Genomic DNA, 18,088 nt, shown 5'->3' on the forward strand with positions numbered 1-18,088 from the left:
TCACACAAAAATAATAATAGATCCACATGGGTTGACATGACAGCAGGAGATGTGCCTCATTGAACTTGCAGACCAGGCATAATCTATTTGTTTTTATGTTTTGTGGTATCTTAGCAAAGCAATCATGTCTGATCTGCAAGTATCATTAGGGGCTACAGTACAAAATAAACAGTGGTAAATTCAACTAATTCATTTAGCAAGTGTGGTCCTGAGAAGAAGTAAGAACTGATTTTGGCACCCCTCCCACTATCTAATAAATACCCTTACTTTACCCAAATATTGCACTACAAACTATGTCCAGTAGAAACGCTTTGTCAGATAAGATACTACAAAGACACGTTTTGGTGTTTGCTTGGCAAGAAAACCAAAAAAAGGTGTATAAAAAGATGGGATTAAAAAAAAAAAATGCATAAAAAGGTGCAAATGTCCTGTTGAACTGCGCTTGTTTTTAGAAATGTTTTGAATTGATCACTAGAAAAGTCGAGAGGTAGTGCATTGGACTCGTAAACTATAAAATAGTCGCTTGAATCCAGGTCTCACCTTGTGTACCTTCGAATAAAAAAGTCAAAGTTGGTGTGATATCATCAACAATGACCTGGGACGTTTGAGCTAGCACACCATGCTAACGCTAAAAAAAGTCACAGTCGCTCAAAAGTGTTTCGATGGAATTCAACCTGAGCGTTTTGTTTATTTTGTCAATTTAAAACTCGGCGCAATTTTGATAGCAAACCTGGCGACAGTTGACGTATTAAAAGCTTGCGAGCGTGTAGGGATGCGGCGATATGAAGATTTCATATCACGGATATCGTGACCAAAATGACCACGGCTTCATTATTACTGCGGTATTGTTGTATTTGTTTCCGAAAAGTACTTACAAACACACTGAAATCTATTGACCAAGTTTTTTATTTAGAAAAGCCACTATTTTGTGTCTTATGCTTCACTGACAGCGTTTTAGTCTTAGTATTTTATCGGTTTTAACGGCTACTCTTTTATTGTTTTGAAAATTGGTTTCAGATTTAATTAAATAAAAAGTGCGTAGCAAATACAATCCATTATTATTATTTCTGGCGGGCGTTGTGGCGTTCTACTCTCTTCAGCGGTCCTTGAATACACCGTAAAAACACCTCGGGTCTGATATTCCTCAGAGTATAGAACCATCACTCTGTCCTAACAAATTGCAGTTTCAGCGTGCACAATGGAATGTCTCAGTTGCTCAGACAGCAATGTGTTTATAAAAGTTGAGGTATGTCGTTTCTTAATGGAGAAAGACGTTAATGCCTCTTGTTTTCATGTTAGCATGTAAGCTACCAACCTGGCGCTAGTCAGTGAATTGCGTTTTTTCGCTAATTTCTATTTAAAACGGTTATCACTAATACCGTTCATTGTTAAATCCTTCAAGTTATGTCAACTAACAGTAGAGTTGGTAGTACCATTAACTCACTTCTATTAAAAACTACAGTGGTTTACTTTTAAACTTGACAGTGTGCTTTGTTCCGAGGAAAATACTTCTCAAAAATAAAACTTGATTTTGTTTGGCACTGAATTTAAACAAATCCATCATAAAGTGAATGGAAATATGACGTTATATGGCGTTAAGCTACAGTTGTTTCTATTCTGCTTGGTCCGGGTCAGCTGTAGAGGTCGCCTCATTCTTTGAGCAGAACGATGTCCACGTCGTCATGAACGCCCTGCAGAAGCAACTCATTCTGGAAGGAGACGACCTTCCTCTTCTTGGCCGCCCTCAGAGTGCCCACCAGCGCCTCAAAGATGTTGGCACAGCGGTCGTCGTTAAATAGCACTCCGAACTTCACGCTTGTTTGACCTGCAGCATCTGGAATGAATACAGAGATTTTTGAGTCGTCTAATATTCGGTTTATGCGGTAGTTATATAACTGGGTGCCTGGTATTCTCTGTAGTGAGTGGAAAACAGTGGAAAAACCTACTGCCGCTATATATGGATATAGGGCTGAAAACTGTATCACGATAATAAGTTTTTTACATTGGTCAATATCGATAATTATTAGAGATGTCCGATAATGGCTTTTTTGCCGATATTCCGATATTGTCCAACTCTTAATTACCGATACCAATATCAACCGATACCGATATATACAGTTGTGGAATTAACACATTATTATGCCTAATTTTGTTGCGATGCCCCGCTGGATGCATTAAACAATGTAACAAGGTTTTCCAAAATAAGAGAACAACTTCAACTCAAGTTATGGAAAAAAGTGCCAACATGGCACAGCCATATTTATTATTTAAGTCACAAAGTGCATTATTTTTTTTAACATGCCTCAAAACAGCAGCTTGGAATTTGGGACATGCTCTCCCTGAGAGAGTATGAGGAGGTTGAGGTGGGCGGGGTTGAGGTGAGGGGGTATGAGGCGGGGGGTGTATATTGTAGCGTCCGGGAAGAGTTAGTGCTGCAAGGGGTTCTGGGTATTTGTTCTGTTGTGTTTATGTTGTGTTACGGTGCGGATGTTCTCCCGAAATGTGTTTGTCATTCTTGTTTGGTGTGGGTTCACAGTGTGGCGCATATTTGTAACAGTGTTAAAGTTGCTTATACGGCCACCCTCAGTGTGACCTGTATGGCTGTTGATCAAGTATGCCTTGCATTCACTTGTGAGTGTGTCAAAAGCCATAAATATTATGTGACTGGGCCGGCACGCAAAGGCAGTGCCTTCAAGGTTTATTGGCGCTCTGTACTTCTTCCTACGTCCGTGTACACAGCGGCGTTTTAAAAAGTCATAAAATTCACTTTTTGAAACCGATACCAATAATTTCCGATATTACATTTTAAAGCATTTATCGACCGATAATATCGGCAGTCCAATATTATCGGACATCCCTAATAATTATTGATATTTTTTGTGACCTATGGAAATAAGGACCAGGAGAAAAATATGATAAAATGTTAACATTTTTACTTAAAATGTAACCTTCCTCTGATTATAATCCCCTCAGCTATCAAGGCAGAAAGTAAATGAAATGTCAATACAAGCATGGAAAACAATGTAACGACAAATTCTAAAATTACAATAAACACTTAACAATAACCTCTTTAAAAGGTAAAATTAAAAAAAAAGGAATTTGTAAGAAATGCCTAATATAATGTAACAAAGAAGTGCCAAGTGTGAAAATATAAACTAAGAGAAACCTGAGAAGACCAAGTATTTGCATGTTTAGTGGCATAAAGTAATGTTATGCAATGTGAAGTGAATTATATTTATATAGCGCTTTTCTCTAGTGACTCAAAGCGCTTTACATAGTGAAACCCATTATCTACCGGTAAGTTACTTTTTTTTTTAAACCAGTGTGGGTGGCACTGGGAGTAAGTGGGTGAAGTGTCTTGCCCAAGGACACAACAGCTGTGACTGGGATGGCAGAAGCGGGGATCGAATGTAGAACCCTCAGGTTGCTGGCAAGGCCGCTCTACCAACCGAGCTACGCTGCCCCAATAAATGTTACTTAAATATTATTGGGACAAATTATTATCATTATTCGTAATATTTTATTTATTATAGTTATACAGCCCTGCACTTTAGTTCCTACCTGTTTCCGTACATCCGAATAGGGAACGGACATGTGTTGATAAAAAAAGATGAGCGCAGCGAAGGACTACGGTCCGTTTGAAAATATCCCCGAAACTGCTATACTGAGGAGGTGACTTTTCCTGTTTTACCCACTATTTCTCCAATCTCTGCAGCACTCTTTTTTTAGTTTATTTTGATCTGTACAGTAAATCGACAGCGGGATGGTGCACCCAAAATTGATTGGCTGTTTAGCGTGTCCCTCCCGTTTCACGACCACTTCCTGTTTGGAAAATGCTAGTGCCTTTCTTCATACAACCAATTTTTTATTCTTTCAGTTTTTTTCAGACCAAAATATTATATACTTATCAAGCGTTTTATCAAAGGCATTTTATATTGATATGATTACATATCAATTATATATAATATAATATATTATATATATACGTATATATATATATATTATATATATATATATATATATATTACATATATATATATATAATAATATATGTATATATATTATATATTATATATATATATAATAATATATATATATATATATATAATATAATATTATATATATATATATATATATATATATATATATATATATATGTATATATATATATATATATACACGTGTGTATATATATATATATATATATATATATATATATACACCTCCTCTCTGAGCTGCCACCTTAACGTGGTAGAGGAGTTTGCGTGTCCCAATGATCCTAGGAGCTATGTTGTCCGGGGGCTTTATGCCCCTGGTAGGGTCTCCCAAGACAAACTGGTCCTAGGTGAGGGATCAGACAAAGAGCAGCTCGAAGACCTTTATGAAGAAAACAAACAAGGAACCCAGATTTCCCTTGCCCGGACGCGGGTCACCGGGGCCCCCCTCTGGAGCCAGGCCCGGAGGTGGGGCACGATGGCGAGCGCCTGGTGGCCGGGCCTGTCCCCATGGGGCCCGGCCGGGCACAGCCCGAAGAGGCAACGTGGGTCCCCCCTCCAATGGGCTCACCACCCATAGCAGGGGTCATAGAGGTCGGGTGCGATGTGAGCTGGGCGGAAGCCGAGGGCAGGGCACTTGGCGGTCCGATCCTCGGCTACAGAAGCTAGCTCTTGGGACGTGGAACGTCACCTCTCTGGGGGGGAAGGAGCCTGAGCTAGTGCGCGAGGTGGAGAAGTTCCGGCTAGATATAGTCGGACTCACTTCGACGCACAGCAAGGGCTCTGGAACCAGTTCTCTCGAGAGGGGCTGGACTCTCTTCCACTCTGGCGTTGCCGGCAGTGAAAGGCGACGGGCTGGGGTGGCAATTCTTGTTTCCCCCCGGCTCAGAGCCTGCATGTTGGAGTTCAACCCGGTGGACGAGAGGGTAGCTTCCCTCCGCCTTCGGGTGGGGGAACGGGTCCTGACTGTGGTTTGCGCTTACGCGCCAAACCGCAGCTCAGAGTACCCACCCTTTTTGGATTCACTCGAGGGAGTACTTGAGAGTGCTCCCCCGGGTGATTCCCTCGTTCTACTGGGGGACTTCAATGCTCATGTTGGCAGCGACAGTGAAACCTGGAGAGGCGTGATTGGGAAGAATGGCTGCCCGGATCTGAACCCGAGCGGTGTTTTGTTATTGGACTTTTGTGCCCGTCACAGATTGTCCATAACGAACACCATGTTCAAACATAAGGGTGTCCATATGTGCACTTGGCACCAGGACACCCTAGGCCGCAGTTCCATGATCGACTTTGTAGTTGTGTCATCGGATTTGCGGCCTCATGTTTTGGACACTCGGGTGAAGAGAGGGGCGGAGCTTTCTACCGATCACCACCTGGTGGTGAGTTGGCTGCGATGGTGGGGGAGGATGCCGGACAGACCTGGCAGGCCCAAACGCATTGTGAGGGTTTGCTGGGAACGTCTGGCAGAGTCTCCTGTCAGAGAGAGTTTCAATTCCCACCTCCGGAAGAACTTTGAACATGTCACGAGGGAGGTGCTGGACATTGAGTCCGAATGGACCATGTTCCGCGCCTCTATTGTCGAGGCGGCTGATTGGAGCTGTGGCCGCAAGGTAGTTGGTGCTTGTCGTGGCGGTAATCCTAGAACCCGTTGGTGGACACCGGCGGTGAGGGATGCCGTCAAGCTGAAGAAGGAGTCCTATCGGGTTCTTTTGGCTCATAGGACTCCTGAGGCAGCGGACAAGTACCGACAGGCCAAGCGGTGTGGGGCTTCAGCGGTCGCAGAGGCAAAAACTCGGACATGGGAGGAGTTCGGTGAGGCTCTGGATGCTGTGGGGCTGTCTTGGTTGACAAGACTCTGCAGCATCGCGTGGACATCGGGGGCGGTACCACTGGATTGGCAGACCGGGGTGGTGGTTCCTCTCTTTAAGAAGGAGGGTGTGTTCTAACTATCGTGGGATCACACTCCTCAGCCTTCCCGGTAAGGTCTATTCAGGTGTACTGGAGAGGAGGCTACGCCGGATAGTCGAACCTCGGATTCAGGAGGAACAGTGTGGTTTTCGTCCTGGTCGTGGAACTGTGGACCAGCTCTATACTCTCGGCAGGGTCCTTGAGGGTGCATGGGAGTTTGCCCAACCAGTCTACATGTGTTTTGTGGACTTGGAGAAGGCATTCGACCGTGTGCCTCGGGAAGTCTTGTGGGGAGTGCTCAGAGAGTACGGGGTATCGGACTGTCTGATTGTGGCAGTCCGCTCCCTGTATGATCAGTGCCAGAGCTTGGTCCGCATTGCCGGTAGTAAGTCGGACACGTTTCCAGTGAGGGTTGGACTCCGCCAAGGCTGCCCTTTGTCACCGATTCTGTTCATAACTTTTATGGACAGAATTTCTAGGCGCAGTCAAGGCGTTGAGGGGATCTGGTTTGGTGGCTGCAGGATTAGGTCTCTGCTTTTTGCAGATGATGTGGTCCTGATGGCTTCATCTGGCCAGGATCTTCAGCTCTCACTAGATCGGTTCGCAGCTGAGTGTGAAGCGACTGGGATGAGAATCAGCACGTCCAAGTCCGAGTCCATGGTTCTCGCCCGGAAAAGGGTGGAGTGCCATCTCCGGGTTGGGGTGGAGATCTTGCCCCAAGTGGAGGAGTTCAAGTACCTCGGAGTCTTGTTCACGAGTGAGGGAAGAGTGGATCGTGAGATCGACAGGCGGATCGGTGCGGCGTCTTCAGTAATGCGGACGCTGTATCGATCCTTTGTGGTGAAGAAGGAGCTGAGCCGGAAGGCAAAGCTCTCAATTTACCGGTCGATCTACGTTCCCATCCTCACCTATGGTCATGAGCTTTGGGTTATGACCGAAAGGACAAGATCACGGGTACAAGCGGCCGAAATGAGTTTCCTCCGCCGGGTGGCGGGGCTCTCCCTTAGAGATAGGGTGAGAAGCTCTGCCATCCTGGAGGAGCTCAAAGTAAAGCCGCTGCTCCTCCACATCGAGAGGAGCCAGATGAGGTGGTTCGGGCATCTGGTCAGGATGCCACCCGAACGCCTCCCTAGGGAGGTGTTTAGGGCACGTCCGACCGGTAGGAGGCCGCGGGGAAGACCCAGGACACGTTGGGAAGACTATGTCTCCCGGCTGGCCTGGGAACGCCTCGGGGTCCCACAGGAAGAGCTGGACGAAGTGGCTGGGGAGAGGGAAGTCTGGGCTTCCCTGCTTAGGCTGCTGCCCCCGCGACCCGACCTCGGATAAGCGGAAGAAGATAAATGGATGGATGGATATATATACACACACGTGTATATATATATATATATATATATATATATATATATATATATATATATATATGTATACATATATATATATATATACATATATATATACATATATACACACACGTGTATATATATATATATATATATATATATATATATATATCATAACAATATATTACAGTCTATCGCAATTTTTATATTTCGATATCGTTTTATCGGCCAAGCACTATAAGGATATGCATATATACGAACACATCTATTTGCTAACTTTTACATTTACAAACGTTTAGATCGAGCCAAATATGCCTCTGTGTGTGAACCATGTCTCTGTGCATTACCGCAGCATTTTTAGAGAGGCGGAGCCCTCGATGGCACTTGCTGCAAAGTACAGTAAGAGTCACTTCTCAGCACTTCAGCGCGCGTGTGCCTTTTCTTCGTTTTCACCTTTTGACAAGTTTTTTCCATTTTGCTAGCTAAGTATGAGCCCCAAAAAGACAACAAAACGGCGTGAAAAAAGGAGGTAATCGCTGTTGAAAAAAAGGACTATATGCAAGGAGTACATTAATGGCGTATGGAAGAATCGTAGAAGCAGGTGTTTTACCACAGCAGGTTTTAAGGAGATGAGCTACTCTCGTTCAGCGGCACTTCTTCCAAAGTACACACACACACACACACACACACACACACACACACACACACACACACACACACACACACACACGGCCCCTCCCCCTGTGCTCTCCCTCTGTCTGTCTGCTCCTTCTTTGCCGATGTTAATGTAAGTAGATTTGACTTCTTCAAATGTTTATTATTGGAGTAATATGGTTGTTAAAGTTAAGGATTCCTGATCGTTTGTGAGGGCACCCAAATGACTTCTATGTGTTGACAGAGCAGCATACAGGACAGTTCGCCTTGTTGTTTTGGCTTGTTGATAAAGAGATTTATAATTCATCACCTCCTTGTTATGTTTGATATACAGTACAATATAGCATCTTATATTGTGTTCAAAGTGTATAAACCTTCACTAAAATATGGAATTTTGTCAAGGCTGGAACCCATTATTCATATTTACATTGTTTCTTTTGGAGACATTTGCTTTACTATACGAACTTTTCCATTTATGAACGCCGTTCAAGAAGATCCGCAAATTTGACAGCTGGAGAGACTAAATTATTTTGAATATTTACTGATTCTCCTGTGGGAATTGGTAAACGTAACAATTGCGGAGTAGTCTGAGCAGGTTTTGTTTATGTTTTCTGTACGAGAGGCCCTTAAAAAATGTTTGGGTTTGTGGGTTATTTCGACTCATGGAATGAACTGACTTGAGAATAGAGCCAAAATGCAAAAGCAAGACCAAAACAAATGTAATCATCTCATAATGCCACAATGCACAATAGGAGACCTGACTCACTTTTGTTGCCAAGTCGCTCAATCTCCTGCACCAGCAATTCTATTTCATGATGCACATTCATTGTTCCTAAGGAAAAAAAGAGAGATCAATATGTTGATATAATTCCCCCATTTTTGTGTGGGCTGCACATTGTTAACAACCCAAGCAAGACTTCATTGGCAATATTTACATTTTAACACAGTGCTGCCTTTTACAGCGCATTAAGTAATATTTTAAGGGTGTACCCCGCCTTCCGCCCGAATGCAGCTGAGATAGGCTCCAGCACCCCCCGCCACCCCAAAAAAAGGGACAAGCGGTAGAAAATGGATGGATGGATGGATCGTGTTCAAACTGGGTTATTGTTGGAGTTTATCCTGGAATGCAGCAACACTTGAAACAAAACCTTCATTTTTCCTTGCTAGTGTCACACTGGACAAATACAAACAACAATATCTCTAATACTGTGGGGGGATCTGAGCCGAGGATGTTGTTGTGGCTTGTGCAGCCCTTTGAGACACTTGTGATTAAGAGCTATATAAATAAACTTTGATCGATTGATTGATACTAGTATTCAGGAAATGTATTATTGTTGGCGGTTTTTGGATGTTTTTTTCAGAGTGTTTCATGGGCGGAGAAGTGTACTCTCATTACCTTCATTGTTAGCCACCTCGTACTTCCCAATTTTTACGAATTAGAATGCATAAAAAAATGTTTTTAAAACATATGTGTTCTTGTCTTTCATAGGGATTGTGAAGGATAGGCAAAATTCCCAAAAATACACTTCCCTTCTAACAATAATTTGCTATCAGGGATAGCATGACAGTGTTACATTATATTATTATTGACATTTATCACAATGATACAAAAACATGGTTGGCTGATTACTATTGAGTTCATGACCAATTTATGTACAGTCGCCCCTCGTTTAGCGCTGTTAATTGGTTACAGACTCACGCAAAGTAGGAATCATTAATTATAAATCAAAAATTTGTATAGCTGGATTCGGGGTCGGGAATCTTTTTGGCTGAGAGAGCCATGAAAGCCAAATATTTTAAATTGTATTTCCGTGAGAGTCATATAATATTTTTTAATACTGAATACAACTAAATGCGTGCATTTTTAAATAAGACCAACATTTTTAGGGTATAGTAAGTCTCTTATTCTTTTTAATAACATTGTTATTCTGAAGCTAACCAATAATAAATAAAATACTTCTTACCATTAATGCGACTTCTTGAACAGGTGCGGTAGAAAACGGATGGATAGATTAAAATGCATGAGAGTGGTTTATATTTTGAACGTTATTTTTACACTGTGATTACCAGCGGAATTATTCATTACTTATCGTGTTAAGCAATGTCAGCTAAGATTTATCTGAGAGCCAGATGCAGTCATCAAAAGAGCCACATTTGGCTCGAGAGCCATAGGTTCCCCACCCCTGAGCTAGAGCATTAAAAACGTATTTACATCCTTCCAAATACATTACACTATTCAGTCATCGTTACACTATTTTAATCCCATATAGTAATGCTGGCAGAAGCTGAGCCAATCAGTGGCCACGATACTGAACAACACGCTCTGATTGGTTTGGTCTCCTCGAGTGGCTAATACTACTGCAGTGTTGATATTTTTAGTTTATATAGCTACCGTATTTTTCGGACTATAAGTCGCACCGGCTGAAAATGCATAATAAAGAAGGAAAAAAACATATATAAGTCGCACTGGAGTATAAGTCGCATTTTTTGGGGAAATGTATTTGATAAAACCCAACACCAAGAATAGACATTTGAAAGGCAATTTAAAATAAATAAAGAATAGTGAACAACAGGCTGAATAAGTGTACGTTATATGAGGCATAAATAACCAACTGAGAACGTGCCTGGTATGTTAACGTAACATATTATGGTAAGAGTCATTCAAATAACTATAACATATAGAACATGCTATACGTTTACCAAACAATCTGTCACTCCTAATCGCTAAATCCCATGAAATCTTATAAGTCTAGTCTCTTACGTGAATGAGCTAAATAATATTGTTTGATATTTTACGGTAATGTGTTAATAATTTCACACATAAGTCGCTCCTGAGTATAAGTCGCACTCCCGGCCAAACTATGAAAAAAACTGCGACTTATAGTCTGAAAAATACGGTATTATTATGCTTTAAAATACTTATTGTGTGTGTTTAACCAGAATGCAGCGCGACTCGGAACAAAACCTTTACCTTTATTTGCTGGTGTACTGGACAAACAAGGTGTTGTGTGGCGAACATGAAGATTACTATGTCGATTGACTGAAAACCGACAAGTGGGTGTTGATAAACTCCACGCCGAATTGTCTAGGACAGTGTTTTTCAACCTTTTCTGAGCCAAGGCACATTTTTTTCATTGAAAAAATCCCGAAGCACACCACCAGCAGAAAACATTAAAAAATGAAACTTAGCAGCCGATAATGACAGTAAAAAGTCGTTCTCACAATTGTTGGATACGAATTCAAACCATAACCAAGCATGCATCACTATAGCTCTTGTCTCAAAGTAGGTTTACTGTCACGACCCGTCACATCACGCCGTGACTTATTTTGAGTTTTTGGGTGTTTTCCTGTGTGTAGTGTTTTAGTTCTTGTCTTGCGCTCATATTTTGATGTTGATTGTCATGGCATGTACGGATGTACTTTGTGGACGCCGTCTGCTTTTTTGATTGATTGAGACTTTTATTTGTAGATTGCGCAGTACAGTACATATTCCGTACAATTGACCACTAAATGGTAACACCCGAATAAGTTTTTCGACTTCTTTAAGTCGGCGTCCACGTTAATCAATTCATAGTAATTCATGGCTCCACACGCTGCAAGTCTTTGCTGTCGTCCAGCATTCTGTTTTTGTTTACTTTGCAGCCAGTCCAGTTTTAGCTTCGTTTTGCATCGCCATCCCTAAGCTTCAAAGCCTTTTCTTAGCGGCACTTGCCTTTTGTTTATATTTGGTTTAAGCGTTAGATACCTTTTTACCTGCAAACCGTCGTCGTTCCCGACATCTACAAAGCAAATAGCTACCTGCTGCCACCTACTGATATGGAAGAGTATTACATGGTTACTCTGCCGAGCTCTAGACAGCACAGACACTCAAAAGCGGCACATTATTTGCGGATTATAATTACTGGTTTGCAATAAATATTTTTAACCTAATTAGGTCAAATTACATAATCTCCCACGGTACACCAAACAATATAATATTTTATAATCTTTTAAAAGAAAGACTTACTTTTATGACATTCATCTTTGTGTTGGGTGTTTAAAGAAGAACATTTAAAATGGCTTGATTGAATAGTGATATCTGGGGGGAAATGTATGTGCTTGGAAGTAAACTCAAATTGTTATAATGAAATAATTTGTATACAGTTAGCAAACTATAAGGGGGGATTTATTTCAAATATATTACATAAATATTTATTAAAGTAACAAGCTCCAACACAAACAGGGCGAACTGCAGTGAATGCGGAAGTAAACAGGGCGGACTGCAGTGAACGCGGAAGTAGGTGATTAGCGCTACCGGCTATTCGTCACCAAGCAAAGATTCTTTATTCTTTTCTCCCTCTGTGGTGAACTTTTACCTTTATTGTGTTTATGCTAATAACCCGTATCTAAAATATGTTTAATTTCGAAAATAGACAACCGCAGACTGATTACAGGGCCGTAGTACCGCGGTCTACTTAAAATGTAACTTGTGATCTGCTTGCAGTGTTAGGGTGGAGCCCTGGCTGTTCAAATGGATGGGAAGTGTGGTGCCAAAATGGTTTTCATACAAACCGATCAACATACTCACAACATGGGTGATATTTACAGAACAACTTTAATTTTCTTACCTGAAATGATGCGATGGCTGGGTTTCCCGACGAGTACAATGCGGCACCGGCAGTGTGCTACTAATAATGCAACATTTGCGGTCGTCGTAATCTGGAAGGACAGCCTATACAACGTCATGCAATGTGGAGTCAGCGATATTGAAAGTCTCTCTGGGAACACAAACAGATAGATTTATACAATCTTGTATATTTTCTTTATTGAAATATACATATTCAAGATTAAATACATGTAGCTTGTATCTATTTCCAATTCAAATTTACATGAGTTTAAGATTTCCTGAAGTTCGGAAGGCAACATCAAGCTCATGTGACGTCACATTCAATGCACTGTCGTAAGGCCTTTTCTTTAAATATAAGAACACTGTACCAATATCATACTGTGTTTAATAAGCAGCAAAATGAAACCAGGCAATGATAAAAAAGATAAAAATAGAATTAAACATTTATTTATGTTTAAATTCCAAGCTTCTTTCCCAGAGCTGTCACCATCTTGAACTCAAACTTGTAATAAATAATTCACCCCTATACCCCCCCCCCCCCATCCTCCACTGTGCAATGTCCTAATACCCTTCTGTGCAATATTATCCTTCTAGTGCAATACGTCCGACACTGATTGTTACTTTCTTAACCTGATACTCTTGTTTTGTTCTGTATATTGTACTGTATTTTGTATATTGTTTTGTATATTGTACAGGATTGTAAATGCTTATTGTTTTATTGTATAATAGTCTGTTTACTTAAATTCTTATTTTTTATCTTTATTACTACTTGTGTGATTTATTTTTATTCCATATTTGTTTCCACTACCGCACCTTAAAACCTCTAAAGGCCTTAGTGGCCACATGCGTGGACATCACCTTTTAGCTCTTATTTCCAAAATTGTGTACACTACTGAATTGGGGTCTTATGGCCGCTTATGTGGACACTTATACTGCCATATGGTGGTGTCAGAAGAGTATAACATACAATGGAATTTGGGAAAAAAAAGTGTAAAAATAAGAATTAGCATGTCACTAACCATGAAGTACATGTTTGTTACTTATGGACTAAGTACATCATATAAAAAGATGATTCTTAGTTTTTATTCTAATTAGTGTCCAATAAGCCCAAATAGCAAAGATAAATAAAAAAGCATGTAAACAAACTGCTTGGGCCTTAAGAGGTTAATTAAATTGGAGTCCTTAATCTCGTGGTATGCAAATATAATGACAATAAAGTCCATTCTATTCTATTCTATTCTATTCAATAGCATTTGTGTGCATACTTATTTTGTGCACCTTGTCATATCATATAGTTGATGTGATGTAATGTTCTTGTTTATTTAAACATAATTTCACCATATTTCCTCATCCATATAAAGAGGCAAATGGGACACATTAAATAATAACTTCTTTTTTTTTAAATACTTAAATGTGTCATTCATCAATTAAACTGCAATTGAAATTAAATACAGACATGGGTTTTTAAATGTAATCGATGTATTTAATGTTAATTAAATAATGTAATAATTTAATTAATTATTGATTGTATTATTCAATTGATTATTGGTTTCATGAGTTCATGATTTAAAGAAGTATGCGTTTGGTTGGTGGTTGTTTATTTTGAACATGTATACAGTTTCAATATGAAAAATCACATATTTTACATATTTTAATTTCTCTGTACAACATGTCCGAAAAGGAATAGGAAGAAGCAAAGCTTATTCAATCCTACTTCTTTTCCACTTTGCAGCAATTCCTAACACATCTGTTCTCCTTTTATAACACAATTTACATCAATGAACTCTAAATACAACAGTTCTCTTGATAAATATTTAAGTCAGTTGTGATTCACTTTATAAGATAAATAATACTTAATAATTGTACTTGATAATACTTTGTAAACACTTGTGATTGGAACACTTACTTAAACTGGATAATTGTACATTATTTGATTTATTTGCTTAATCCATTCCATAACATAATTCCACATACTGATATACTAAAGGTTTTAAATGTTGTACAACAAATATTTTAAGTTAGATTTTTCTCTAAGGTTATATTTTTCCTCTTTTGTTTAGAAGAATTGTTGTACATTCTTGGGTAGCAGGTTAAAGTTTGCTTTGTGCATAATGTTAGCTGTTTGCAAATGCACCACCTCAAAAGAATGTCAATATTTTGGATTTAATAAATAAAGGGTTTGTATGTTCTCTACAGCCAACTTTATGTATTATTTTAACTGATCTTTTTTGTAACACGATTAGCGAATTAATTTAGAATTTTGTAGTTATTCTCACATATTTCCACACAATAACTTAAATATGGTAACATTAGCGAGCAGTAAAGAATGTGTGGTGATTTTTGGTCTACAACATATTTTGCTTTGTTCATTATTGAAATATTTCTACCCACCTTGGGGTTGTTAGTTTTTTGTATGAAATTTACAGTTAATTGTATCTTCTATTATTACTCACAAAAATTTGGTTTCTTTTACCCTTTCAATGTCTATACCGTCTATCTGTATTTGTGTTTGACTTTCTCTTCTACTGTTACCAAATATCAATATTTTAGTTTTACTGAGATTCAAAGATATAGTCTGTTTTTGTCAAACCATCTTTTTAATCCATTAATTTCTTCTGTTATTATTTGTATTAGCTTCTGTTGTCCTCCCATGAACAAAAATCAGTTGTATCATCTGCAAATAATACTAACTTTAGGTCTGTTGTAACTTTACAAATGTTATTATTATACAGATTAGACAATTTTGGTCAAAGTATTGATCCCACAAGATCACCACAAGATATATTTAGCTCTGTAAATGTATGTTCTCTTAGCTTCACGGTATGCTTCCTTTTTGTTATAGCTTCTTGCCTGGTTCAAGACCAACCCTCTGATGCCACGCCTTTCCAATTAATTTGTTAATTAAGATATTATGGTTAATTGTGTCAAATGCTTATTATGTTAGATGCATAAATACTGCTGCTGCACATTGTTTACCATCCATTGCATTACTAATATCTTCTGTTATTTCGATTAATGCCATCGATGATTAGATATTAGCTCTGTATCCGTATTGGTTCTCTGTGAGTGTTCAACTTTTGTTCATGAATTTGTCCAAACTGCTGTTGAATAATTTTCCAAAGATTTCATAACATTGTGGAAGTAAAAAACACAGGTTTGTCATTTGTAAACTGGTGTTTGTCTCCATTCTTATAAATCTGTACGACTTTTGCTGTTTTCATTTTGTCTAGGAATTTGCCTGTTTAAATTGATAAATTGCTGATACACATTAAAGGTTCTGAAATTTCTTCAGTAACTGTTTTTATAGCTTTCATATATATTCCGTGACAGTCAGTCGAGGTTTTGGCTTTGCATTTCTTTACAATTTTCATTATTTCCTATTCGGGCACATTTTTGAGGAACATCGAGTTGAGATTTCCAGCTATGATGTCATTCAAGTCCTCAACTGATTCGGAATCCTTTGCTCTTGATTGGTTGTAATATTTACGAAGTACCGTTTTTTTCGGACTATAAGTCGCAGTTTTTTTCATAGTTTGGCCGGGGGTGCGACTTATTCTCAGGAGCGACTTATGTGTGAAATTATTAACACATTACCGTAAAATATCAAATAATATTATTTAGCTCATTCACGTAAGAGACTAGACTTATAAGATTTCATGGGATTTAGCGATTAGGAGTGACAGATTGTTTGGTAAACGTATAGCATGTTCTATATGTTATAGTTATTTGAATGACTCTTACCATAATACGTTACGTTAACATACCAGGCACGTTCTCAGTTGGTTATTTATGCCTCATATAACGTACACTTATTCAGCCTGTTGTTCACTATTCTTTATTTATTTTAAATTGTCTTTCAAATGTCTATTCTTGGTGTTGGGTTTTATCAAACAAATTTCCCCCAAAAATGCGACTTATTCTCCAGTGTGACTTATATATGTTTTTTTCCTTCTTTATTATGCATTTTCGGCAGGTGCGACTTATACTCCGGTGCGACTTATACTCCGAAAAATACGGTAGTTATTAAAGCATTCACCTACTTCGTTCATAATGTCATTGCTTACATTTCCGTCTAAAAAGTATTGAGGGTAATCCTTCTTAGTACCATTTTTAATAATACTATTGAGGATGCCCCATGTTGCTCTTGTGTTGTTTTTTTTCCTGTCTAATAATTAATTAATAATAATAATAACAATTAATACATATGTATACATACTGTATGTTATGTATATTTATTGATTTAATTAATTAAATGTATTTTTTATTGTATTTTATTCCATTTGGCCCTCCATACATCCCCACCTACTTCCAGCAATTCCTATCACCAGATGTGGAAATAGTTGTAGTCATTTTATTTCAGACCCAGAGGGATCCATCCATCCATCCATCCATTTTCTACCGCTTATTCCCTTCGGGGTCGCTGGAGCCTATCTCAGCTACAATCGGGCGGAAGTCACCCTGGACAAGTCGCCACCTCATTGCAAGGCCAACACAGATATACTAGACAACATTCACACTCACATTCACACACTAGGGCCAATTTTAGTGTTGCCAATCAACCGATCCCCAGGTGCATGTTTTTGGAGGTGGGAAAAAGCTGGAGTTTGTGTATTATTATTTTATTCTGAACTTTTGAAAAGGACCCCAGGAAGACTAGCCTGGCGTTTGTGCGTCGGCTAAATGGGGATCCACAATAAACCCCGCCTTCTGCCCGAATGCAGCTTAGATAGGCTCCAGCACCCCCCGCGACTCCAAGAGGGACAAGCGGTAGAAAAATGGATGGATGGATGGATGGATAGAGTATAGAATAGAATAGAAAGTACTTTATTGATCCCTGGGGGAAATTCAGCACGACAGTTCGCTCACAATAGACAATAAATACTTTAAAGCATTATTCACATGTGAATAATATAAATATATTATACATATATTCTACATTTAAGTGCAGTCAAGAAGGAACATATGCATTATACAGTGTGATGGCTGACGGTATGAAGGACCTCCTGTGTCGTTCCATGTTGCATTTTGGGAGTCTGAGCCTTCCACAGAACGTGCTCATTCTCTCCGCCAGGTCCGAGTGTAGTGGGTGGGATGGATTTGTGTATGTTTTGTAACTGGATTGTATATTATTATTTTTCTTTGAACTTTTGAAAAGGACCCCAGGAAGACTGGCCTGGCGTTTGTGCGTCGGCTAATGGGGATCCTCAATAAACAATAAACAATAAACCCCGCCTTCCGCCCGAATGCAGCTGAGATTGATTGATTGGAACTTTTAATAGTAGATTGCACAGTACAGTACATATTCCGTACAATTGACCACTAAATGGTAACACCCTAATAAGTTTTTCAACTTGCTTAAGTCGGGGTCCACGTTAATCAATTCATGGTACAAATATATACTATCAGCATAATACAGTCATCACACAAGTTAATCATCAGAGTATATACATTGAATTATTTACATTATTTACAATCCGGGGGGTGGGATGTGGAGGGGGTTTGGTTGATATCAGCACTTCAGTCATCAACAATTGCATCATCTGAGAAATGGACATTGAAACAGTGTAGGTCTGACTTGGTAGGAT

General features: G+C 39.4%; 1 protein-coding gene across 1 annotated transcript; it reads right to left on the minus strand.

The window, feature by feature from the left end:
- Nucleotides 1-924: 924 nt before the first annotated feature.
- On the minus strand, nucleotides 925-12,603 carry abracl (ABRA C-terminal like). The gene is made up of 3 exons (XM_061987166.2): nucleotides 12,505-12,603; nucleotides 8,664-8,729; nucleotides 925-1,834 (listed from the first exon to the last, which is right to left on the minus strand). Exons 2-3 carry the CDS (start codon nucleotides 8,722-8,724, stop codon nucleotides 1,650-1,652), a joined length of 246 nt encoding a protein of 81 aa, XP_061843150.2. The 5' UTR covers nucleotides 8,725-8,729; nucleotides 12,505-12,603; the 3' UTR covers nucleotides 925-1,649.
- Between the last annotated feature and the right edge of the window lie 5,485 nt (nucleotides 12,604-18,088).

This window comes from Nerophis lumbriciformis, linkage group LG26, assembly GCF_033978685.3.
Source record: "Nerophis lumbriciformis linkage group LG26, RoL_Nlum_v2.1, whole genome shotgun sequence".
NCBI classification, from domain to species: Eukaryota; Metazoa; Chordata; class Actinopteri; order Syngnathiformes; family Syngnathidae; genus Nerophis; species Nerophis lumbriciformis.